The 26622-nt window shown below is 48.0% G+C and overlaps 1 protein-coding gene across 23 annotated transcripts in view; it reads left to right on the top strand.

Annotated features, from left to right (window-relative positions):
- DYSF (dysferlin) overlaps positions 1-26622 on the top strand; it is a 231860-nt gene that overhangs the window by 66205 nt on the left and 139033 nt on the right. For all 23 annotated transcript variants that reach the window (XM_082425965.1, XM_082425961.1, XM_082425948.1 and 20 more), the window contains 8 exons: positions 243-305; positions 991-1041; positions 2903-2933; positions 3546-3661; positions 10486-10612; positions 14015-14118; positions 23422-23490; positions 23618-23661. In XM_082425965.1, coding sequence (XP_082282091.1) covers positions 243-305; positions 991-1041; positions 2903-2933; positions 3546-3661; positions 10486-10612; positions 14015-14118; positions 23422-23490; positions 23618-23661 — 605 coding nt within the window. The remainder of the gene's footprint in view (positions 1-242; positions 306-990; positions 1042-2902; positions 2934-3545; positions 3662-10485; positions 10613-14014; positions 14119-23421; positions 23491-23617; positions 23662-26622) is intronic.

Genomic DNA, 26622 nt, shown 5'->3' with positions numbered 1-26622 from the left:
GCTCTTACTCCTGCCTTGGGCTCCCCCAGCTCCACATCCCCATCATCCCGTGGGACCGGCCACCCACCCTGTCCCTGAGGTGACAACCTCCGTGAGGTCGAATCCCCAGAGCTCGGTGCTGGGCTGAGACCACTGCTCACTTGTTGTGTGGACCAGACCTGGAGGCTGGGCGGCGGCTGTCCCCTCCCGCCCGGGCTCAGCGGGCCTTCATCTGTCCCCCTTTCACCCTGAATCATCAACAGACTCTTTTCTTCAATGTGTTTGACTCTCCCGCGGAGCTGTTCGATGAACCCATCTTTATCACGGTACGTGGCAGCCCCTGAAGGCCCTTTGCGGGCTCAGCGTGCATGTGTGAGTGTGTGTGAGTGTGAGTGTGAGTGTGTGTGGGTCAGGCACCCACCCCCCACCCGAGCCTGGATGACGGGGAGCAGCTCACAGCCTCGCCCCCCTGGTCACAGGGTTGCCTTCTGAGCTCGGATGCAAACGGCAGCCGAGTGCGGAGTCCTCGTTGTTCAGGGTCAGGTGCCTTAGGCCAGGGTCCTGAACTAATTCTTGCAGTGGAGCTTTGATTTTCATCTTACTTTGTTTGTCTATATGCCTGCTTCTGGCAAGATTTTCTTTCTCTGGACCTCAGCTCTTTTTTTCCCCCCTTTCCTTTGAAAGGCAGTATAGTTTAGCAGTTAAAAGTGTGGGCTCTGGAGCTAAACTGTCTGGATTCTAGTCCTGCCTATACCGTGTAGGGGTTGTGTGATTCTGTACAAATGGTCTCTCTGTGCCTCTATTTCTTCATCTGTAGGATGGGGATAATAATAGTACCTACTCATGGGGTTCTTGTGAGGGTTAAACATTGCTTGGAACAATCTCTGGGATAGAGCAAGTGCTACTGGAGTGTGGGCTGTTATTTTTTGGGAGGGAAGAGCAGTTGGATTGGTGCCTGTCTGGGTCAACCTTTGCTAGTGAATGAGGGTTTGAATTTGTCTCTCCTTCCAGGTGGTGGACTCCTGTTCCCTCCGGACAGATGCTTTCCTTGGGGAGTTCCGGGTAATGGTTTATTTTCTTTGAAAGCAGTCAGTTCTTGTTTAACCATGTTAATGGAAGCTCTGTCGATGATGGGCAGGGTTGGTGCTCCAGAGATCCTGTCTGTCTTGGTCTGTGTTGGGGAAAATGTAATGAAAAAAACAAAACAAGATCTTCTCCTAACCCAGAAATCCTCTCCACAAAGGTAGTAGAGAAAGAAAGCACTTTTGTTATTGAATAAGCATTAAACCAGAATATGATGCTATCACGGGCCATCCGCTAAGAGATTGCAAAGACAGAAAGTGATCTTGTATAGAGCCAAGCAGACACAACCCTTTCCATATATGTTCTCAAGATAAACAATAACTAAACAATAACTAGTGCCTGAGTTAGCGGCCTGGATAGTACCCTCAGTCACAAATAGTTCATCCTAAATTTACCTGGTAATTGGGGTGACCATCTGTGGTTGCTAATTGACTTTATCCACAAGAAAAGACAGAAAGCAAGCTCACATTTTTATGATGGGGGGTAGATTTACAATTCGGTTAAGGTAGACCCTTCCCTTTCCCAGAGATGGGAGAGCCTGGAGAAAGGCACTCCTGGATCATAAAGCTGACGAAAGGCTTATCTGGTTTCTAAAAAGGTACATTTCAAAGAGATAGAGAAAGTACTTACATTAAGTTTTCCAATGAAAATGTTCTGACAAAAAGAGAGGAGAGGGAAATCTCTCCCCTTGTTTCCAACAGGGAGGATTCAGCTTCTTTTTTAAATTTGCATTTGTTCTTACATCTTGGAAAGACAGCGTGGGACCTGAGTTTAGGCAGCCCTCCTCCTAATTCTGACCATCTCGGGCCAGCGTGACGCCAGCGCTCTGTGCCCTGGGCTCACCTGGGTTGGGAGTGGGGTCCAGATGTGGAGTCCATGGGGATGGGGTGGAGTGGGGTGGGGGGCAGTGGAGAGAGCGGGGAAGCCTGCCCCCTCATTTGTCCCAGATGTGCAGAAGTGAACACACCACTGCAGAGGACCTTGAACCAACGGCATAGGATGGTTTTAACAGATCACATAGTGTAAAGGCAACTAGTAATGGAGACCTTCACGAATGGTGTTTTAATGTCATTGTTATTGATTTTCTCATTTTGAAATAAGCATTTATCAGATGGAAAGAAAAGGCCACAGGTTTATTTGACCCTCCTCTTGCTATCCAAATAAAATATGGCCCGTTCTCCAAGAGGTAGTCACAAGATAGAAAACGGAGTCTGTTTTTCTGGAGAAGCAGTTTTTTTTAAAAAGAATGGGCTTGTGCTGGAGTCATTCTGTAACACTTATGTTACAGGATCTTATGTTTTGAGTCTCTAATCTTGTTATAAGAACCCAAGGGTTAGGTTAAAAAAGTATTCTTTTTTCTAATTATAAAAGTAATCCATGGTTTAAAAAAACTTTGTAGTTTTTGAAAGCATTTTTAGGTTCATAGCAAGACTGAGTGGAAAGTACAAAGTTCCCGCATACCTCCTCCCCCCACACATGCATAACCTCTCCTACCATCAACGTCTGACTAATCTGTGATTTTTTTAATAGAAAATTATAAAATATAGGAAAGAATAAAAATAAAATAAAAATCACCCAAATCTACCACCCAGAGGTAGTACAGTTAGCGTTCGGTGTGTTTCCTTTGCTCTGTCTTTTCTATGCATAGATATACTTTTACCAAACTTCGATCAAAATGTATTCCACTTTCTTTCCATGTGATATCAGAAGATGAACATTTCCCCATGTCTCCAAATGTTCTTCAGAACATGATTTTTAATGGGTTGGTATCATGCATCATACTTTATTTAACACTCTGGGGACAAGAGTGTGACGTGTGCCTCCTTCTGTTTGATTTCAGATGGATGTGGGCAGCATCTACCGAGAGCCCCGTGAGTCACCCTCTCCTCCCCTTGGGCAGGTCCTTGCATTTGGGTTCTGGAGGCTGCATGGGGGCACCCATTTGGGACACTCATCTTTCTTCCTAAGGGATTTTAGAATTTAGAGGTGGGGTTTGATCTTGGAGGTGAGGCTGCAGGAATGAAGAGAGGACAGGCTTTCATCTTCTGGGTAAAACAGGCCCCCAGGGAGATCAAACCCTCACGTGGGTCTCAGCTGGCCCAGCTGGGGGGCTAAATCTGGAAGGCCCAAGCAAGGGTTGCTGGGGACTGGGGTGCCTCCAGACGGGACGGGTCATTTGGATGCCAAGTCTAGGATTTCTCTACACCCTGGTCTCTGCTGTGGTCTGGTCACTTCCTGAAGGGGAGGAAAATGGCCAGGGGTCTGGCTTTGGCAGCCTCTGATAGGGGTTTCTGTTAACATTTCTGACTTGGACCCAAATGAACACTCAAGGTACATTTTATTCTAGAATTGGAGTCCTTCCCCCATGTCTGGGTAGATGAGTACCTCATCTCATCCAATGGAGTCCACCCGGGGCTCCCGGAGGTGGTTGTAGACTTGGGTCCTTCCAATTCTGGGATCACCAAGGGTGTTGTCTCTCTTAGGACATACTTATCTCAGGAAGTGGCTGCTGCTTTCGGACCTGGATGATTTCTCTGCTGGGGCCAGAGGCTACCTGAAAGTGAGCCTTTGTGTGCTGGGACCTGGAGACGAAGCCCCCGTGAGTACATTTCCTCGTCCCCCTCACAGCACCTCCGCCTGGCCTTGGAGGCACCAAATGAAGAAACAAAAAAACAACTTTAGTTTTTCTGATTTAAAAGAATACATGGCAATTATGAAAAATGTAGAACATGTGGAAAAGCATAAATAAAAAGTGAATCACTCATAATTCTACCCATCAGAGAGAACCGTCATTAATACCTTCTTGCATATTCTCCCAGAAGGATATACGTGTATATTTTTCTTTTTTTTTTGGTGCAAAAGTGAGATCACTCACTCTGTAATGTATTGTAGTCTGAATTTTATCACCTAGGAATATATCATTATCATCTTTACGGTCAATAAGTAAAGTTATAAGTTGGAGGTGGTAAGAATGAGAAAGGCTTTCAGAGTTGGGGAAGTATCAGCATCTCTGTATGTCTAGGGAGAGGAGAGAAGGTTTGGAACAGTTGTTGAGGAACAAGGGGTTAATTAGATACAGACAGAAGGATTTCTTTTTTTATTTAAAAAAAATGAAAAAAATATTTATTTGTTTATTTATTTATTCATTTATATTGGTAACTATAAGTTTGTTTTCTGTGTCTGTGAGTCTATTTCTGTTTTGTAAATAAGTTCATTTGTAACATTTTTTTTTTATATTCCACATATAAGCAGTATCATAGGACATTCATCTTTTTCGGTCTGACTTACTTCACTTAGTATGATAATCTCTGGGTCCATCCATGTTGTTGCAAATGGCATGATTTCATTCTTTTTTGATGGTTGAGTAATATTCCGTTGTGTGTGTGTGTGTGTGTGTGTGTGTGTGTGTGTGTGTGTGTGTGTATGTATGCACACACACCACAAGACAGAAGGATTTCTGAGCAGACACAAGGGCAGACACTCTGGGCTGGAGGCTTTATGGGAGAGTGACCTCATAATACTCAGTGGCCTGGAAGCAGAAGGGGGGTAGGATGGAGGTGCTGTCAGGTGTGGACAAGGCAGGTGTGGTGGAGGCACAGGACTGAGGTAGCTGATGAGCCTGGCGGGGAGGATGCAAGAGGACTGGGCATAGAGCTGATGAGGAGGACAAATAATAGGGAAGGGCTAGGGAACACACATTTATTGAGTGCCTGCTGTGTGCCAAGCTCTGTCCTGGGTGCCTCACTCGGTGTGAGGGGGGTTGGAGGAGATGGATAGGTTGAAGGCTGTCTTTAGAGAAGGGTCTCAAGGTCAAGGTCTTCCTAGAGGATTGGTTCTGAGTGGCTGGAGGTTTGAGATATGGCCATCCCTCTAGCAGCTGCAGGGGAGGGAGATTAAGATGCTGTTGGTGGAGGACAAGGGACTGTGATGGTGAATGACTTGTCCACGTGGATGTTGATTATCTCATGGGAGAATTGGAAATCAAATACGCAAAAGTTGAGGCAGATACTGAGATCATCAAGGCAGGGTGAGCCAGGAGGAGTGGGAGAGGCAGGAGGGGGGAAGGCGGGTCTCCAGGAGGTCTGGGGAGGTGGAATTCCCAGGGAAAGCCGCATGTGATCATGGAGGCGGAGGGCAAGTTCCATGAGGCTGTTAAGGACGAGGAGCTGGCTGCTCACGAGAGCTCAAGAAGCCGCTGTGGAAAGGGTTAGGGGAAGGAGAACCCCGGGTGCCGTGCAGGGGCCAATGGAGCTCAGGTGGACCAGCTCCACCCAAGGGTATCTCCCCTGATTTCTCATCCCATGTCCCTCTGTAGCCCAGACAGACATTGTGCCTTCCTGCTCCTTTTCCTTCTACGTGGACTCTCTGAATCTATTACCTTTTCCTAAAACACTCTTTCCTCCTCTTCCCATCGATCAGACCCTTGTTTTTCCCAGATGAAACCACTTTTCTTGAGACCAACTCAGAGGGAAGCCCCTGTTTTCTGCTTCAGCTCTTTGTGGCTTTCAGGATGGGAGGAGTGGCCATCTTTTGGTTTCCCACAGTAGCTTCTCAACTTCAGCATTGCCTTCTTCTTTTTTTTAAAATTAATTTTATTGGAGTATAGTTGATTTACAATGTTGTGTTAGCTTCTGCTGTACAGCAAAGTGAATCAGTTATACATATACATATATCCACTCTTTTTTAGATTCTATTCCCACATAGGTCATTACAGAGTATTGAGTAGAGTTCCCTGTGCTATACAGTGGGTTCTTATTAGTTATCTATGTTATATATGTCAATGCCAATCTCCCAATTTATCCACGCCCCCCTTGGTAACCTAAGTTTGTTTTCTACATCTCTGACTCTATTTCTGTTTTGTAAATAGGTTCATTTGTACCGTTTTTTTAGATTTCACATGTAAGCGATATCATATGATATTTTTCTTTCTCTGTCTGACTTACTTCACTCAATATAACAATCTCTAAGTCCATCCATGTTGCCGCAGATGGCATTGTTTCGTTCTTTTTTATGGCTGAGTAATAGTCCATTGTATATATGTACCACATCTTCTTTATCCATTCCTCTGTTGATGGACATTTACGTTGCTTCCATGTCCTGGCTATTGTAAATAGTGCTGCAATGAACACTGGGGTACACGTATCCTTTCGAATTATGGTTTTCTCCAGATATATGCCCAGGAGTGGGATTGCTGGATCATATGGTAGCTCTATTTTTAGTTTTTTAAGAAACCTCCATACTGTTCTCCATAGTGCCTGCACCAATTTACATTCCCACTAGCAGTATAGGAGGGTTCCCTTTTCTCCACACCCTCTCTGGCATTTATTGCTTGTAGATTGCCTTCTTCTCTGAAGCCTGCCTCACTGGTTATTTCCCCTGGTCTTCTGGGCTGTTACCTACCCCTGGCACAGGCAGAGCTGGTGCAGGAGGGTCCTTGCCGGCAGATTCCCATCTTTGCCATTGTTCTGAGGTCTGACGTGTCCTTGCTGATGAGCCATCAACGTCTGATCTTACTTCCTTTCAGACCCTGAGCTTGGAAATTGCTCTCTCCACCAGTGTCTTCCTGCCTCTTTCCCTCCCTCACCCTCAGTGAATGGCAGTTCTTCCTCACTGAGGTTACAGCCCTGACCCCTCTCAGTTTCCCAGCCCATCAACTCCCTCCTGCAGCCTGGCCCCCATCCCCGATCCTCACGCTCACTCTGTGCTCACTAGCTTCTGGGGTCTGCTGCCACACCTCGTGTCCCCCACCCTCCCCACGACACGCTGTCCACACCACTCCTTGGTCAGCTTTGGTGGCAAAAGTCACCTGGAGTTGCTGTCAACGTCTTCCTTTACTTGGGTGAGGTCTACTCCTTATCCCATCCTCCACAGTGGCTGTTTCCAAAATTTCTGGTCGGGAATTCCCTGGCGGTCCAGTGGTTGGGACTCTGCGCTTTCCCTGCCGAGGGCACGGGTTCGATCCCTGGTCAGGGAAACTAAGATCCTGCAAGCCACGTGGCACAGCCAAAAAAACTTAAAAAAACAAAACAAAACAACTTCCTGGTCTTAAGCTCCGGCCTCGGTCCCCCTTAGAGAGACAGAGCTGCACAGCGGGAGTGATGTGAGTGCTTGAAGCTCCCTGGGTCGCCGGCGCACCTCCCATCTTCCTTCATCTTCCCTCCCTTCCCCACTCCCCATCTCCTTTGCATGTGCTCGTGCCCTCCATACCACCCCCGTCTTGTTCTTCCTGTCTCTTCTCTGGCTCCTGCCCTCTGGTCTGTGCCAGGCTCCAGATTTCCCCATCTCAAAACACCCTTGCCTTCACCATTTCTCCCCACCCCTCCCCTCCAAGCTGCTTTCATCTTCCTTTCAGCCAGCACCAAGGTCACCAAGTTCTTGAGAGTACCCTGTGTCCCTCTTCTCCAGTCCTTTGCCAGATGCTCACTCCTTCACCCCTTCAGCGCGCTTCCCACCGCCTCCTTCCCTGAACCACTGGCCTAAGGGTCATATCCATCGCGAAGTCCCAGGAGCTCTTCTCTCATTAATCCACTCTTTTGCTCCACAGCGTTTGATTCTGGAGCCCACATCTTATTTGAAACTCTCTTCTCCCTCGGCATCCATGACTCCCCTCATTCTTTTCCTTTTTTTTTTTTGGAATGGATCTTTCAGATTCAGTGGCTTGATAAAATTCTGCTGCCTGCCTCTTTGCTCTGCCTTTGCAATGACATTCAAAGCCCACGAACATCTGGCCTCAGTCTGATTTTGTAGTGCATCTATCTGTCTATGGAGAAGCCTGTCTCCGTCTACCTGAGGCTCCTAAATCACTCATCTCCAGCCTGGATCTTCAGAGCTCCAGATGCTCAGTTTCAGTTGCCCGTACCAAAGCACATGAACATGTCCCTTAGGCCCCTTTAACTTCACATATAGAAACCCAGTATCATTCGCTGCCCACTCCTCATACCTGATTCCCGTCCTGTGTTAGGTGACATCTTGGGAAATGGCACTCATCACCCACTTAGTTCCCCAGGCCAGAGCGTCTCTCCTCATCCTTCAGCCCCACATCTGTCAGTCCACACGCACACAGGTGGGCAGTCTTGTTGGCATGACAACCTCAGTGCATGCTTCTCTCTCTCATCCCAAGACCAGAGTTCAAGGTCAGGCTCCCATCATATCTTACCTGGGCCACTATGTGAATGAAGATGTAGGTTCAGCTGCTGTAACTCCAGTTAACCCCACATTACCACCAAAACCATCTTCTTTAAACTCAGGTACAATCATGTGAGGCTCCTCTTAAAAAACTGCCGGAGACCCACCCTGCCTCCCAGTTACTTTCAGGATGAAGTCCAGAATCCTTAGCATGACATTCAAGGCCCATGAACCTTTGGCCTCAGGCTGATTTTGCAGTGCCACTTGCCGGGACGTACTTCCACGGACTCCGTACTGTGGCCACACCAGACAATGTGACCCTTTCCAGAATGCACTTCCATCCCTCTCGCTGCCTTTTCACCTGTTGGGATGCCTTCTCTGCCTACCAAAAACCAGTTTGTTCTTCAAGACCCAATTCAGATGCTACTTCCTCCACGAAGCCTGCCTTGTCCTCCAGGGAAACTGATTGGTCTTTCCTTTCGGTCACCACCCCATGTTTTGTTAGTTTAGTTAATGTGTTCATCTTTGTCACCGAGACTCAGTTTCTTGAGGTCAGCGACAGTATAATAGATATGAACTGTTTTATCTCCCCTCTTGCCTAGTGCAGGTCTTGTGCACAGTAGATGCTAAATCAGTGCTTGTTGTCTAAGGGAATGAGCAGTGTTAAGGATGACTGAAAGCAGAGGAGATGATCATTTTCTTCAGGTGTGAGCTGAGGAAAATCAGTGCAGAATTAATTCCTTCACAAGCACTTGTGTGACATGAGGCATTCTGGGATGGAGAATTTTGCTGCAAAGATTCTGAAGCGGGTTTCTACCTGTGGACTGAGTGAGGATGGTCCAGGCAGCTTTCCAAGGAGTGAGCTGCTGGGCATGGCTTGATGCCACCTCTCCCCTATCCTTCTGCCACCCACCTGCCCAAGTGCAGCACGTGGATCTTTTGTTCCTCAAACTGCCAAGTTAGCCCTCGCTCTGCATGATTTGCTGCCCCTGCCTGGATCCCATCGTCCAGGTCTCCAAGCTGGTACATCACCAACACTATTCCCGCCCTCCCCTCAATATAGTTACAAGCCCCCTTGCTCTGTTCTTTCTAAACCCACTGGTTCTGCATCCAGCCTATGTTAACCCTCATCTAGCTTATCTGTAAAGTGGGGTATCCTAGGGCCTTGCACCCCACAGCATTGGCATCGTCTGGGCAATTGTTGAAATGCAGAGTCTTGGGCTTCACCCCAGACCTGTTGAACCAGAATCTGCATTTTAGTTGGAAGGCACAGCAGTGGTCTAGAAGTCACTGATTCTCCAGTTTCTAATGTATAGCCACACTTGAGACCCACTGCTCATGGGGGTTGCTGTCAGGATTAAATGAGAGCGTGTATACAATCAATAAATATTATTTTTATTATTACTGTTCTAATCATAATACTCAGCACATGCTATTACATTCATTTGCTTAAAGGTCTGCTTTCCCTGTGAAAGGTGAGCACCACGGGGGCAGGACCTCTGTCCCCCTTGTTCACTGTGACAGCCCTCGCCCCTAAGCGTGATGCTGACACTTAGTAGTCACTCAATAGATACTTGTTGGGGGAATGAACAGACATTATTGAAGACGGTGGCTGGCCTAGACCTCTGTCACCTCTGTGCTATTTTTTAATGGGTGGAATGGGAAGGAGACTGCGGTTCTTGAGTGCCTGCCGGTGTGCCACTTGCATTTACACGTTATTGAAGTTGATCCTCCCACAGCCCGGGAGGTCAGTGTCATTGTCTCCACTGTCCAGATGAGGAAGCAGAGTCTCAGGGTAAGGAATCTGTCAGAGATCACAGGCTAGAAAGTGGCAAGGCGAGATCTGCCTTTCTTCAAGATGCACCATTTATTTATTTATTTATTTATAAACATGACCCGAATGGTGCAATTTTGGATTGAGGAATGCTTTTTTTCCTAAAAAATTTTTATTTATTTATTTATTTAGTTGCAACCAGGTCTTAGTTGCGGCAGGCGGGCTCCTTAGTTGCGGCACGTGGGCTCCCTAGTTGCGGCAGGTGGTGTCCTTAGTTGCGGCTCGCCAGCTCCTTAGTTGCGGCATATGAACTCTTAGTTGCAGCATGCATGTGGGATCTAGTTCTCTGACCAGGAATCGAACCCAGGCCCCCTGCATTGGGAGCACAGCAGGGTCTTATCCACTGTGCCACCAGGGAAGTCCCAAGGTGCACCATTTAAGTGTGTTGGTTGAGCTCTCAGAAAAGGAAGGGAAAACACTGTGCTCGAAGGCACATTAAGGAATCATATTTGGTTGTGTTGTAGCTGGAGAGAAAAGACCCCTCTGAAGACAAGGAGGACATTGAAGGCAACCTGCTCAGGCCGACCGGCGTGGCCCTACGCGGAGCGCACTTCTGCCTGAAGGTCTTCAGGGCCGAGGATTTACCGCAGAGTGAGTCTGGTGCCCTTGTTGGGTGACTGTGAAGGGGGACACTGGGCTGGGCTGCCTCAGCTCCCTGGGGGAAGGAGATGGAGGGGCTGGTCCCCTGCTCCCTCTCTGCCTCCCCTTGGCCTGGCTTCCTCACCCCGAGGGTCTACTAGATCCGTGTCAGCCCATTTCTCCCTCTGCTCTGCCGCCTGGGGAAGCCTCACACCCTCTCTAGGTTTCCCAAGGCTTTTTACTGTTCTTAACAGAAAAATAGTCAGAATTAATGAGAAGTAATACTGATGCTGGTGGAGTCACAGAGATGCAAGAAATCTTGAGAGTACTAGCTGCCCCTGGGCTCTGTTTCAGCATCCGCCAGGCCTTGTCTGGCTCTTTGGCCACTCCATGCACCCATTTTCTTGGCTCTCACTGGGGAGTCAGCACCATTTCAACTCTCTGTTCTGCGCTCATGGCTGGATTCCACTGATTTTCTTTCTCTCCTCTAGGAAGCCCCAGCCTGAAAATTGGCAGACCCTGGGCTGGGGAAGCAGTTGCTGAAATGTTAGAAGGGCTCAGTGTTTCCACTGAGTGGAGACACATGGGTGTCTAGTTTGCCTGGGACTGTCCTGGTTTTAGCACCAAAAGTCCCACATCCCAGAAAGTCCTCATTCCCTGGTAAACTGGGACAGTGGGTCACCCTAGCTGTGGCCATGTCCTCTTCATCCCAGGAAGGCCATTGTGGCCACTGCCTGATTTCTTACAGTGACTAACCCTGTACTAGCCCTACCCTGTGTGCTCAGTAAATGTGGGGGAATTATGCTGAATATTCTAAAGCTGTGGGTGTCAACCCAGGCTGCAGTTAAATCATCCTGGGAGCTTTAAGGAAGTGCAGATGCCTGGGCCCTTCCTCCAGTGTTTCAGGTTGACTTGGTTTGGGGTGGGGCTTACACACTGGTAGTTTAAAAATGCTCCCTGGTAGTTCTCTTGCTGCGGGCTATAAGCCACTATTTTGGAGCATGCATTAGCAGAATTAAGCCAGGTGCTGTCCATAGCAGAGTTCACGAGAACAAGTAGTTGGGGACTACTTGGGTCCCTGTTTACGAGTTTTCCATGAAGCTAATTGCTTGAGGGTTTCTGCTTTGACTAATGACACCAATAAATGGGTTCCTTCTGCACAAGTTTAATTGAACCAAAATCATGGGGAAAGCCTTTAAATAAGTAATGGGCATTAAAATACAGGCTTAGAACATTCTGCGTTTGTCGGTTGAAACTATGCAGAAGTGAGGCTGGTGAGCTTCCAAAGGGGGCTGGGGAAATAGAAATGTTTGCTTTGCTCAAGGTGAAGGGGATTATGTTGAATTCTCTGAAATGTTGTTTAAATGTAAATGAAAGAAAAATAGATGGGTAAATAGAACATAAGTATTTGCTAATTGTTATCTGTTGTATTCATGTAGACATTGACTAGTATACAATTGTTAACTGTCCCCTCCTCTCATTTTCTCATTCATATACATATGTACATTTATACATAACATATATACACATACATACATACACACATCTATCATCTGTAAATACATATGTAAAAAATAGGGCTAATTCAGTAAAATATTGGTTTGAAGCAGCATAGATTAAATATTCTTTTTTTTTTTTAAACAGAATTGACTTATTGGTTACCCTCAGGAAAATCACTGTGCTAATGTATATAAAGGAAAATGTCAAACAGGCACCAGTAATGGGATATTATAATAACAACTTCCATTCTTTTTTTTTTTTTTAATTAATTTATTTTTGGCTGCATTGGGTCTTCGTTGCTGCACGCAGGCTTTCTCTAGTTGTGATGAGCGGGGGCTACTCTTTTTCTTTTTCTTTTTTTTGACATCTTTATTGGAGTATAATTGCTTTACAATGGCGTGTTAGTTTCTGCTGTATAACAAAGTGAATCAGCTATACATATACATATATCCCCATATCTCCTCCCTCTTGCGTCTCCCTCCCACCGTCCCTATCTCACCCCTCTAGGTGGACACAAAGCACCGAGCTGATCTCCCTGGGCTATGCGGCTGCTTCCCACTAGCTATCTATTTTACGTTTGGTAGTGTATATATGTCAGTGCTACTCTCTCACTTCATCCCAGCCTACCCTTCCCCCTCCCCATGTCCTCAAGTCCATTCTCTATGTCTTCAGTCCTGTCCTGCCCCTAGGTTCGTCAGAACCATGTTTCTTTTTTAGATTCCATATAAATGTGTTAGCATACGGCATTTGTTTTTCTCTTTCTGACTTCACTCTGTATGACAGTCTCTAGGTCCATCCACCTCACTAAAAATAACTCAATTTTGCTTCTTTCTATGGCTGAGTAACATTCCATTGTATATATGTGCCACATCTTCTTTATCCATTCATCTGTTGATGGACGACACTTAACTTTGCTTCCATGTCCTGGCTATTGTAAATACAGCTGCAGTGAACATTGTGGTACATGACTCTTTTTGAATTATGGTTTTCTCAGGGTATATGCCCAGTAGTGGGATTGCTATTCCCACTATAGCATGGTAGTTCTATTTTTAGTTTTTTAAGGAACCTCCATACTGTTCTCCATAGTGGCTGTATCAATTTACATTCCCACCAACAGTGCAAGAGGGTTCCCTTTTCTCCACACCCTCTCCAGCATTTATTGTTTGTAGAGTTTTTTGATGATGGCCATTCTGACCGGTGTGAGGTGATACCTCATTTTAGTTTTTTAAAAAAGTTTATTTATTTATTTAATTTAATTTTATTTATTTATGGCTGCATTGGGTCTTCGTTGCTTCACATGGGCTTTTCTCTAGTTGCGGTGAGTGGGGGATACTCTTCGTTGTGGTATGCGGGCTTATTGCTGTGGCTTCTCTTGTTGTGGAGCATGGGCTCTGGGTGCACGGGCTTCAGTAGTTGTGGCACGCAGGCTCAGTAGCTGTGGCTCGTGGGCTGTAGAGCGCAGGCTCCGTAGCTGTGGTGCATGGGCTTAGCTGCTCCGTGGCATGTGGGATCTTCCCAGACCAGGGATCAAACCCGTGTCCCCTGCATTGGCAGGCGAATTCTTAACCACTGTGCCACCAGGGAAGTCCCCAACTTCCAGTCTTTTTCTGGATTATTTACTGCTCTTAGCGATGTAGATTTCTAATCAGTCGATCAATCGGACCTGTTCTGAAAGCCTTTGAGAACGGGGGGGTGGGGGGACAGTGAACCAGCTGTTTGGAGCTGGGCAAGGAAGCAGCGCAGTGCCCTCAGGAGCTGCAATTCTGAGATGGTCCTTCCTCCCAGGAGCCCTGGGCTGAGGGGTCCATGGCGTCTCTCTCAGGGAGTCCCAGGACTGCGGGGAGACAGGTGGGAAGTGGGGGTTTTGAAGATGGGAGAGTAGGTGGGCAGTGATCAGCATGTCTTTCTCCTCAGTGGACGATGCCGTAATGGACAACGTGAAGCAGATCTTTGGCTTTGAGAGTAACAAGAAGAACTTGGTGGATCCCTTCGTGGAAGTCAGCTTTGCGGGGAAAATGGTAAGGGGCAAGTAAACAAGAGGATTTGTGGGAGGGTGACGACTGGGTGTCCCTGTGGATGGGCACTGGATGTGCAGGACAGAGTGAGGCACACACAGTGCCCCCCATCAGAGGCACGTGCACACCGGGGATGGGGGGCTGACTGTGGGACATGGGGTGAGACACGCAGGCCCAGCTCTCTGGGGCTGCCATGCACACGCACGAGGACAGGTCTGCTCAGGTGTGTGAGACAGACACATAGGTGTGGGTGGACACGGAGAGGACATATGGACAGTGGATTCATAGAGGAATATTTGTTGGAAAATTAAATAATACTCAGGAAACCAGATGTGAAGGTACAATGATAGGGAAACTTAGAAACAATGCAGTGAAAACATAATGATTATCTTAAAAAAGTTGTGGCAGGAGTTGGGCAGACTCCTTTCGGCTACACTGGTGGGGGCCCTAGGCATCATGTACCTCTCTTCCTTCCTGCCCAGAGGCAGGGCTGTTGCTCCAGTCCCTCTTGATGTCTGCCTGGGCCCCTCCCTCCATCCCACCTTAGGGATGGCTTTGCCCACTTTCCAGGCTCTCCCTCGAAGCCTCAGCCACTCCCAGGGTTCAGCCATCACCTCGCCACAGAGGAATCCACAACTCTGTTTAACTCTGACCCCTCTCTTCAGACGCAGAGCTCCCCATGCCTCTTCAGGTCTCTATGTTCTGCCCCTCCAGCCCTTTAAAGGAGTCATCTGCTGCCCCAAGCCGCCCCACTTCCAGAAGCCGCCATCCTAATCAGGTACCACCATCAAAGGCAGAAAATGTGGGCCTGCCTTGATTCGTCCCTCTTTTTTGACCTCCCTACATCAAACATGCCACCCCTAGCTCTTGCCTTCAAAAATCCCGAGGTCCTTTCCTGTCTCTATGCCCCTAGTCACTGTCATCTCTCCCCAGGGCAACACAACAGCCTTGGGTCCGTTCTCTTGTCCGGGTTCTCCCCATAGAAATCCACCATCATATTTAGTGTAAAACACAGTCCTGTCTGTAAAATGAAGTTCAAACCGCATAACCTGGTTGACCAGGTCTCACCCAGCCGAACTTTCTCGCCTCATCTCCACGGCCAGTATTAGCTTGTACAGTCTTTGCGAGAATGCGGAACATCTCGCCCCCTCCTGGGCGGACGCAGCTCTGCAGCCCGCTTGGAGCGGCGCCGAATTGAGCGGGTTTCAGCCCCACTGGCTCGCTCGGTGGGCGGGGCGGCCTGCGGGTACAAACCGCGCAGCCCGCACGTTGCCCGTGTGTCCTCTCGTCTGCCCTGCGGTCACACCTCTAGCTTTTGCCCGGGCCTGTGCACTCCGGGGTCCTTTCTGGCCCTTTCCCACCCCCACCCCCGCCCCGCACCAAGTGTGTTGCATCGTTCAAGGTTTAGCTTCCGTCACCCACACAGGCCTGATGTGCTAGTTCGGCCCTCGGGGCTCCGCGCGGCCGATTGCACGGCCCTCTTTTAGCCCGTTTTCCGTTGCATTCGGGTGTTTGTTAGCATCTGTTCCTCTGACTTTCGGGGAAACAGCCCGATTTCGTTTACTCTGTAACCTCAGAGCAGAGACTGGTGGAAATACTGGAAATAGGGGAGAATGACATATCCGGAAGGCGCAGCCTCCGCCCCGGCTCCCGGAACCCTGCCGAGGCGCCTCTGAGCTTCGTGCGGACCTCAGGGAGCTGGCAGGGTGGGGTCGCGCCCTCCGGGGCCCCGCCGTCCTGGCCCAGAGGTCCATCGGCCGGCCGCAGCGCCAGGCTCTGGCGAGTTGAGGCGGATGACTTGGGTGTTAACAGGAAAATTGGAAACGGGCGGAGGAGAAGGGCTTTAGGAGGAGAAGGGCTTTGAACCGAGCCGAGTGGAGGGCGGGTGCAGCCGGCTCTGCTTTACTCCAGAGGCAGAGGCCGGAAGGGGGAGACACGCAGGTGTTATAGGACAATTGGGGAGGCATTTACAAGCTTAACAACAAACGCTAAAAGCCTAGGGTGATGATGGAGGTGGTGTGGGCTCCCATTCACACAGCACTTTGCAGTGTTCTTTTTCACTTAATCTCTTAGATTCATTTTGGAAAGACGTAGGGTCTGCCCGCCCATCCCACCAACAAAGGGACCCCTGAGGTCAGGGGCCGGATCACTGAGGCCCAGGTGTGATCTCACAAACAGGAGGAAGGCCTTGGATAGCTTGTTTCCTCTGCCTGCTACCTGAAGTCCACACTCTTCCTCCCCTCTTCCCCCTGCCCCGTTTTCTGTTTCTTTTCTTTCTTCTTTTATTATCGATGCACATATTTATTAAGGAATTTTGAAAAATGCAGAAAAAAGTAACATTATCCATAAGGCATCATACAAAGTTTATGTTTGGGGCCTATCTTTCTAGTTTTTTAAAGTTTTATTTTTTTACTGTGTATCAATATTAGACACTGTTGAAACACTTTAGTTTTTTAATATTTAAAAAACATAAAGACTCTTCTTTAAAGTAGAATTCCAGTTAATACAGGTACAAAGAAGATGTAAATGGAAAATCACCATTTGTAAAATACCACAGTAAAATTTTTTCAGTCAAGAATCATCAACTGATACTAAAATTGTGGGCAAAAGTGTGATGAGAAAGAGGATATTTACAGTTTCAAAATATCTCTTCAAAAATGGAAACAGGGCTTCCCTGGTGGCGCAGTGGTTGAGAATCTGCCTGCCAATGCAGGGGACACGGGTTCGAGCCCTGGTCTGGGAAGATCCCACATGCCGCGGAGCAACTAGGCCCGTGAGCCACAACTACTGAGCCTGTGCATCTGGAACCTGTGCTCCGCAACAAGAGAGGCCACGATAGTGAGAGGCCCGCGCACCGCGATGAAGAGTGGCCCCCGCTTGCCGCAACTAGAGAAAGCCCTAGCACAGAAACGAAGACCCAACACAGCCATAAATAAATAAATAAAAATAAATAAAAAATAAAAACAAAGGAATTCCTTAAAAAAAAAAAAAAAAAGGAAACAACACAGTAACTTTATGGGAGAGAAACCTGGCAAACACCACCTTAATTAGGTGATAAAATTTGATCAGGCATAATGGGACAAATTTGTCATCATTTGCCTCTTGATGTGATGTACTAAGAACACAAAAACATTTCTCTGGTACTCTTGACAAAAACTCATCACTGAATATAATCATGAGGAAGCAACAGGACAACCCAAATTGAGTGACAGTCTCTAAAATAACTCACCAATACTTAAAAAGTGTCAAGATCATGATAGACAATACCAATACTATTATCTAACTGATGAAATTTTTTAAAGGTCCTTAGATTAGATATTATTATTATATTGATGTTAATTTTCTGAGTTTTAGAATTATACTGTGCTACATAAAATGCTAACATTCGGAATGCCTGAAAAGATATATGGGAATTCTGTGTGCTATTTTTGGAACTTTTTAAAAGTATTAAATTATTTCAAAATGATTTTTTTTAATTAAAAAGATAAGAATATGGACATTCTTCAAACTTGGGAAACATGACCTATCAGGTATGACTGGCCAAAGTAGAAATAAAAATGTGCAATACCAAAACTAAGGTGAGAAAGAAAAGACATATTTTCATACTCTGTAATATATATTAAAATGCAAAATGCAGCAATTAAAAATACTTCTGTACCAATTGAAAAAAAAAATAAAGAAAAGTTGAAAGAATGGTTCAGTGAACACTTACCCCCTGGTATGGCCTCCACTTAGATGAAACAGTTATGAACATTTTGCTGCATTTACTTTCTCTCTCTCTCTGTGGATACTCCCCCCCGCCCCCCAATCATTTGAAACCTAGTTGCACACTTTGCCCGTAAAGTCTTCAGCGTGCACCTCCTGAGAAAAAGAAAATTCTTTGTAACCACAATAACATTATCACACCTAGGAAATTAACAATTATTTCCTACTCTTGTCAGATACTGGCTCATATAAATATTCTCTGATTATCCCCCAAATGTCTTTTAGAGCTGGTTTAATTTTGTTTTGATTTAAGACCCAACTGGAATTTATGCTCTGCATTAGTCTCTTCTGTAAGTCTTTTACCCACCTCCATCATTCCCATTTTTATCACCCCACAACACTGCATTTTTGAAAAGCCCAAGCCATTTGTCCATGTCCTGGATTTGTCCCATTGTTTCCTTCTGTTGTTGTTTAACTTCTTCTTCTGGCCCCTGTATTTCCTATAAACTGAAAGTTAAGTCTCAAGACCAGATTGCATTCAAATGAACTGTTTTGGCAAGAACGCATCATGGGTGATGTTTCGTACGTCGTATTGCATCACAACAGGAAGCAAAATGTCAGCTTGTCCCATCATTGGTAATGATTGATTACTTGGTTTAGGTGGTGTCTCCAGATCTCTCCCTTGTCAAAGCACACGCTCGCCTTTGTACTTTGCAGGTTATCTGTGGACGATATCTCGATGTGTGCTGATGTCCTGTTTCCCAGCAACCTCTTACCTAATGGTCCACGAAGCCATTGACCTCCTTGCCTGAACAAGTCATTCACCTGGGGTGCAAAGCGGCGATTCCCTCATTATCATTCCTTCTCTCTTTATTAGCTGGTGTTTTTTGTAAAGAAGAGCTTTCCCTCCCCTCTTCCCTTTTGAGTGTTAATATGCCCCTAATACTTTTTATTAATTCAGTGTGTTAAAATCAGTTGTTATGGTGCTGGATGTGTGAACCGTCCTGCTGTTGGCCAGTGGGAGCGCCTTTGAGCTGTTCCTCCATCCCAGGCTAAGACAGGGTCTCAGGGGAAATGTCTGTGGGAGAGGTAACACGAATTTTAAACTCATTCACACTGGGGTGTAAATGCTCACTGTGGGTCTTACCGAAGTGCAGTTTTTGTTTGGGCTTGGGCTCAGAGTCTGATGCCCTTAGGAGGGACTGTGACGGGATGAATGAAGGCAGGAAGGAAGCAGGAAGGTTGGCTGGACAGTCCTGCTGAACACTTACTGCAAGGACCGGGATCAATTTTCCCAGCTTGACAGATGGGAAAGTCATGTCTCAAGATTGTTTTTCTTCCACATTCCCAACATGGTAGGGTGCTGTGATGATGGCTAGAACCAAGACCGACCTGCCTTCAAATTCAGTGGCTTTCCTTGGAGCTGAGTCGCAGAGCTCTGGGGTTCCTAGCTGCTACTGGGTCCCTGCCAGCACCTTGATCTCTCTAGGTCTTCTCCTGTTCTGAGATGCCCTTGGCTGGCCCTGGGGATTTTTCTAGGAAGGTGCAGATGTCTGGGGAAGGTGATAGAGGCAGGGGACCTGGCCCAGGCAAGGGAATATATAAAGCTGATTGGTGGCTGGGCTCCTGAATGAAAGCTGCACCCTCCATTTTCCCTCTAGAAGGAAGGGGCTTATGAAGGAGGCAGTTGAGACCCTCCATCTTCTGGTGGTCCCCGGGTCTCTGTGTCCCCTGCTCTCTGCCCCAGCCACCTCGTCATGGCTTCCCCCAACTCTCTCTGCTACCTTTATCACCTGTGTCATCCTGCCTGTCCTCTCTCTGTCTCTGGTGTGTCACTTTTTCTCATTCATCCTTTTTTGAAAAGCCCTGGGGATTTGTCCTCTTTGTGCCTACTCACCCAAGCCTGGCCCTCTTTGCACTTCCTCTAATGGACACTTGGTGGCACTGTTATCTAAGATGTGAACCATACCTGATTTGGCCAAGCTACCGAGATAGGTTGTGTGTGTGCGCACTCACACACACATATCACACTTCTTCATGGTATAGGGCAAGGACAGGGGAGGTACTTGGAGGGCAGAGTGGGAGACTAAAGCAACTTTTTTATTTTCCAAGAGTAAAACCTATTAATCATAAAAAGATGAAAAAATCAGAGAAAAGCAAGGAAAATGAAAAAAATTAAGCACATTTCTGCACACCACCTTGGAGATGCCCACTGTTAACATTTGTTTATATCTCCTGCTAGTATGTTTTCCTCCCTGTAGCTCTCACTCCTTCTCTCTGTTGCACCCGCTCCCCCCCAACCCTGGCCCTGCCCCGCCCCACTGGAAAAAAAAAATTGGATTCAGAATACAGTTGAACTTCATTATTCACAGATTCTGTATTTGCAAATTTGCCTGCTCGCTGAAATTTATTTGTAACCCAAAATTAATCCCTGTGGTGCTTTGGTGATCATTTGCAAAGCTGTGAACAATTTGAGTCAGCTGAGGTGCATGTTGCCAGCTGAGCTGAAACAATGTGATTCCCTTCTTGTTTCAGCTCTCACGATGTAAATGTGTCCTTTTCCTGGTCTATGTAGTGTCATGCTTTTTGCATTTTTGGGGCTTTTTCCTGGTGATTTCAGTGTTTACAATGGCTCCGGAGTGTAGTGCTGAAATGCTGTCTAGTATTTCTCTGTGTAAGAAGCCCGTGACGTGCCTTATGGAGAAACTATATATTAGGTAAGCTTCATTCAGGCATGAGTTTAGAGTGCTGTTGGCTGTGAGTTCAATGTTAATGAATCCACAATATATAATAAAAAAACGGTGTTTTGAAACAGAAACACACATAAAACAAGGTTATTGGTGAGTTGACAAAAAAAATGTTGTGACAGAGGCTTGCAGGAACCTAACCCTGTATTTCTCTTAGGAGCAATGCTTCAGTGTTCATCAGCTCATGTCCTTGGTGACTTACAATGTGTAGTTTGAATGTGTAACTACCGCCAGTAATGAGAATCCACTATATCTATGTGGTTTGGTAAAGTGCTTTTATCACCTAACATTTCCTTAGGTTATTAAATAGTCTTTGAAGTCAATTTTTTGATGGCTTTGATGGCTGCATAATATTCCATGAGACGATATAACATAAATTTTAATCTACTTTTGGATTTTTTTTTTTTTTGCAATTTTCCTCTTTTATGAACAACTCTGTGACAAACATCAGTGTATAGGACTCTGTCTACACTCTGATTGGTTTTCCATAGGAAAGGTTCTAGAACTGGGTCAGAGGGCATGCTTATTTTTAAGTATTTGATACAGGTGGCCAAATAGCCCTCCAGAAAGGGTGTAATAAATACACTCCATCAGGAAGGGAAAGAGGGTAAAAAATAAAGAGGCTCAGAGAGGAGGAGGGAGAGAGAGAAGGGGAGGAGGAGGAGGAGAGGAAGCTTGGTGCTGCCTTGGCTGAGTGCGGGGAGTGAAGCAGGGTGTGGGAAGGCAGCTGGGGACTTCTAGGGCCAGAGGCAGTGCTGGCCTAGGTGGGGGGAAACTGCTGTGTTCAGGCTCCCAAACCCATGTCTTGGTGGCTCTCTCACGGGGAGCCTCCAAGGGCAGCCCGGAGGAAGCGATTGCTGGGGAGGCCTTCGACTACCTGTGGCAGGGCTGGGGGAGGGTGGGGACAACCTGTGCCGCCTTGCCCAGGGAGCTGAGGAGTGATGTTGCCAGGGTCTCTCAGCTGTGTCTGATTAAAGAGTCGTCCCTCCCTTCCTTCCTTCCTATTTTAAACTTTTGTTCATCTAAGTTTTGAATTAGGTAATACATTCATTATGCACACCATATACATTTATGCATCCATCATTTTGCATCATTCTGGCTTAATTATGCATATGCTGCACACATCTGACCACAAATTCTTACCTTTTACCCCTTTAACACAAACGGTTGCACATGATACTCACTGTTCTGCACCTTGCTTTTTTCACTTAATAATATAACTTGGAAGTTGTTTCATATCACAGAGCTCTTTCATTCTTCTAGGGCTACATAGTGCTCCATTCTGTGGATGGATCACACTTTATCTAATCTGTCCTCTGTTGGTGGACACGTGGGTTGTTCCACATCCTCCCTAGTTGGAGCCATGCCGCAGTGAATAACCTCGTACACGTGTTATTCTGCACACGTGCAAGTCTTTCTGTAGGATACTGTCTAGAGGTAGAACTGGTAGGTCAGAGGGCATTTGCATTTGTAATTTTGAAAGATAGTGGCCAGTTGCCCTTTGGAGGGGTTGGGCTGTTCTCTTTTCCCACCAGCAAAATCCTGGCGTGCAGTTTCCCCATTGCCTTGCCAAGAGAGGGCTGTCAGGCTTTAGAGATTTTTGTGAATCTGATAGATGAGACATGGTATCTCATTCATTTTGTTTTTGTTTCTTCTATTATGAGGGAGATTAAGCATCTTTCTGTGTGCTTTACAGCCCTTTGTGTACCCATTCCTGAGAACTGTGTGTCCCACTTTGTTCCATCTGATTGTCGGATCTCTTCTTTCCTTACTCCTTTCTTTGCTCACACAAGGGCCAAATCCCGGCACCCATCCCTGCCCCCCAGACTTTGCCTGGGCTCTTCTCACAGGGAGGAGGGGATGGTGGGCACAGGGGCTGGTACTGGGTGGATCAGAGATGGAGACCAAGTCCTGGCCCCTAGGGAGGCCACACCCTCATTTGATGGAGGGCCCAAAGCCCCCAGTCTGGTCAGGTGCTCATTAGATGAGAAAATGCATGTAAATGCTTCACACAATCAGGGCCCACAGTAAATGCTCTGAGGAAGGCTGCTCACTGTTTCCATGTGTAGGACACACACACCTTCCAGGATCTGTATGTCTGAAGCAGAGCCTTCACCTGCTGCCCTGTGTGGGTACAGGATGCCCTGGGCTGGCTAAGGGACCTGGTGCCTCCCTGGGGACTCCCAGGGCAGAGTAGAACACACGAGCCGCTGGTTCGGATCTGGTTTCCACCTCTGCTAGGTTTCTTGTTCGTGGAAAGCCCAGTCTTATGTGCAGGGCTGACTGGAGGCAGACTGTGGCTTATGAGGTTTGTGTCTTCACTGAATTTTCCTCTCTCAGATGCAGGTGCATGGCCCCCTGCCCTGGCCCTCCCGCTCCCCTTTCCTCTCCCCCTCCCTCCATCTCTAATCTCCTGGGTTCACAGTCTTCCAAAGGGGCAGGTGATCTGGGCTGATGGGCAAAGGGGATTGTCTCAGACTCTAGGACTCCTGGGAAAGCTGGTCTGGACTCAGGGCCCCATATTTAGGGTCATGGCCATAATGGGAGGTGAGGGAGGAGAATTTCCAGCCAGAGGTATGAGATAAGGAAGAAGGGTTGTGACAGTCAAACAATCTATCCCTCTTAACTCCCTCCACCCCATGCCCCATTAGGTCTGACCTACCATTGAGCTTTGTCTCTAGAAAGATTCCCTGTGTCTGAGCCCACTGCACCAGGCTCCATGGCCCCCAGGGCCTTCTGCCCAGCCCAAAGGGTGGCCAGCATGGCAGAGAATGGCTGCTGGCTGGTGTGGTGGTCTCCGAGGGAGCCCAGAGTCCCCTCAAAGCTCCATCCACCTGTGCTCTCTGTCTTCTAGCTCTGCAGCAAGATCCTGGAGAAGACGGCCAACCCTCAGTGGAACCAGAGCATCACGGTGCCTGCCATGGTGAGCCTCACCCCCATAAGCCCACCCCAGGAGGCCTGGACTCCCAACCTACCCAGTTCCCGCCCGCATCCCGGACTTCTGCTTCTTCAGAAGGACCCCACCCAACCCATCTCTCTTCCCTCCTTAGTTTCCCTCCATGTGTGAGAAAATGAGGATTCGTGTCATAGACTGGTGAGTTCTGCGTCCCGGGATCTTTAGAGGTGGCTGTTGTCAGGGGTCACTTGGTCCTTCGGTTTCCTTTTGTTCAGTCTGCATGAAGTGGGAGAGTCTGTTTCAGGTGAGGTAGTTTCCTCTGGGAGAGGCCAGAGAAGGAGAGGGTGTGGGCTGTTGGTAAGCTTACAGCCCTGCTCGAGGGCAGCCAGGCGGGGCTGGAACAGCTCCAGGAACCAGAGATCCCTGAGGCCAGGAGGGGCCAGGAAGGCTTCCTGGAGGAGGTGGGGTTTTGGGAAGTTCAGGATGAAGGCATTCTAATGAAGAGAGGGTCATAAGCAGAGGCATGGAAGCTGGAAAGAGCAGAGCTTCCAGGAGGGTGGGCTGTGATGCTCCAAGTGTTGGTAGGATGAAACGGGTCTCCAGGCTGGGGAGGTGGGTCCGGTTACCCATGCAGGGGATGCCACTGCCGGCTTGCAGCAGGGGAGGGCAAGAGCCACACGGTCATCTTAGAAAATGAGTATCTAACCCTTGCTGAGCGTCTATGTGCTCCAGGCCCTCCTCCCAGTGAGCACTTTACACGCGTGTCTCACCTGACACTCACCTCGACTCCAGGCACAGCCCGACTTCACCTGACGCTCACCTTGACTCCAGGCACGGCCCGACCTTGCAGATGAGGGAGTAGGTTTGAATAGACTGAGTACCCTGCACGAGGGGACAGCTGGGAAGCAGCCGAGGCCAGGCTCGAACAAGCCTGTGCTCCCTCCGCCCGTGTGCTTAACCACCGGGCCGCGCCGACCCCTCCGCGTTGAGCCTTCTGTCACGCCCGAGGGCTGTTAGGAGTCCCCACGCGCGATCTCCAGGACCTTCCCTACATCAGGCTTTCCCAAAAGAGAGAGTTGTCCTTTCTCTGCCCCCAAAAAGTCTTGGCTGTGCGGTTCCCAGCGTGTTGTCCTTTGGTCTCAGGCCCATGGCACCCCCAGCCAGGAGGATAATGAGAGACTAGGGAAAACCCCCAGGCCACAGAGCCATTAAAGTGTGCGCCAGGTCCCCAGCCCGAGAGAAGACAGCTTGGGAGAATTAGAGGAGAGGAAGGGAGTGCGAGGGGGACGAGGAGGGAGAGGCCTCTGGGGCCCTCTGTGGGAGGTGGTTTGGGGGCAATGTGCTCTACGTCCACAGGGCCATCCTTCACCTTGCTGTGTGTGCACACGTGCGCGCGCTGGGTGCGTGCCTGTGCGTGGCAGTGTAAGGGGATGCACGCGGGCGTGCGTGCACAAGGGTGCCGCGTCCCCTGTGTTGGGGACGGCCTCGCCCGAGTCCTTGTGAGCCGTGTGAGGCATTGGCATACTGTACAATCCAAACACATTACCGAATCTGGTGGTTGCCTCTCTGGTTTAGGCTGAAGTGGCATTTTTATTGTGAGTCTATTTTCAGACTTGCTGTATTTTCCAAAAGCAACCCCAAGCCCCAAAACCCAACTCTTGGCCAGAAAGCATTCTGTTGCTGCAAGTTCCTATCCAGAAAAGTGCTTTCTTCCCAGAAAACTCAGATAAACTTGTGTTATTACCTGAATCCTAGAAATACGATATGGTCCATATGGCCTTTTCTCTGTAACTTAATCTTCCATTCAGTTCCCAAAGAATTTCTTTCATTAAAAGACAAAACCCCCCAAACTACCCCCTCCCCCCAAAAAAAAACCTGACACAAAATCTCTCTCCTCCCATTCTCTTTCCCTTCTCACCAGATTCCGGTAAGACCAGAGGTGAGAAATCCTATTCCTCTCCAAGGGCTGGTCTTTTCTAGGGGTTGGTCACGAAGGCAGTTTAAAAGTGTCATCAACTGTCCATTATCTGGTATTGATAATCTTACTGTAAAATGTTTAAGGGAATTTATACTTTCCAGTTCATATTAACGTCATTCACCAGGAAAAGGGATACAGATCTGTGCTGACAATTAATTCACTCTTCCTAATGTAGCCCCCGCCCTGAGAGAAAACTTTAAAGCTTAATCACCTCCCTGGGAAATACAGAGGGGAAGGAACGGAGCAGCAGAGATCTGGTATCTCATGGCTTTAAGATTTAAAAGAAAAATGAAATTGCCGTGCCCAGGCGGGTCTTTCACAATGCGGCGCGTGGGTGTCATCTCCTGAAGCCTCCTGTGGCCAAAGGATGCACAGCAGGGAGAGAGGGCCTACTGGGCCCCAAGAGGAGGGAAGATGCACGTGGGGAATCTTCTGGAAGGAGATAGATCCTGCCCCATCCAGCGTTTCTCAGTCTCAGCACTATGACATCTTTGGACCGGAAAAGTCTTTGCAGTGGGTGACTGTCCTGTGCATTGTAGGATGTTTGGCTACAAACATGGCCTCTCTACACCACTCCCCTCCATACCAAAAATGTTTCCAGACGTTGCCAAATGTCCTGGCGTCAAAATCACTGGATTGAGAACTCTAGGTCTAGCCTGGTAAGGAAGCAGCTGGTTGCTGCAAGCATAGCTCTGGTTTCCGTGTCAGGCATATTCTGCTCAAATCCCAGCCTTCCCATCCTGCCTACCTCAGCTTCTTCATCTGAAATTGGGGCTAATTGCAGAACCTGCCTCATAGGGCCAACATGAGGATTAAATGAGCCAAGTCACGTGACGGTGTTAGCACAGTGCTTGGCTCTCAGGAGGCGTCCAATAAATGCTGGCTATTACTGTATATGATTGTTAGGGGGGCAGGTGTGGGGCACAGAGGAAGGGTCTGCACAAGACAGTCAGTCCTCAAGCTTCTCCTCATGGTCCCCTGTGCTGGCTGGGGAGGGGAGAGGCCTTCTGGGAGGCAGGACAGGCCTCGTATTGTAGACAGAAGCCGCGTGGGCCATGGCGCGAGCACTGGACCTGGAGTCTGGACACCAGGGTTTCAGTTCTGGCTCTGCCCCTCCCTCCCAGGCTGACCTCGGGCAAGGACCTTCTGGCTCTGAGCCTCAGTTTCTTCATCCATGCAAA

The sequence above is a fragment of the Balaenoptera physalus genome (assembly GCF_965194825.1).
Source record: "Balaenoptera physalus genome assembly, chromosome: 15".
Taxonomy (NCBI): Eukaryota; Metazoa; Chordata; class Mammalia; order Artiodactyla; family Balaenopteridae; genus Balaenoptera; species Balaenoptera physalus.
The sequence above is the reverse complement of the archived record's forward strand: the minus strand, read 5'-3'. Positions and strand labels throughout refer to the sequence as shown.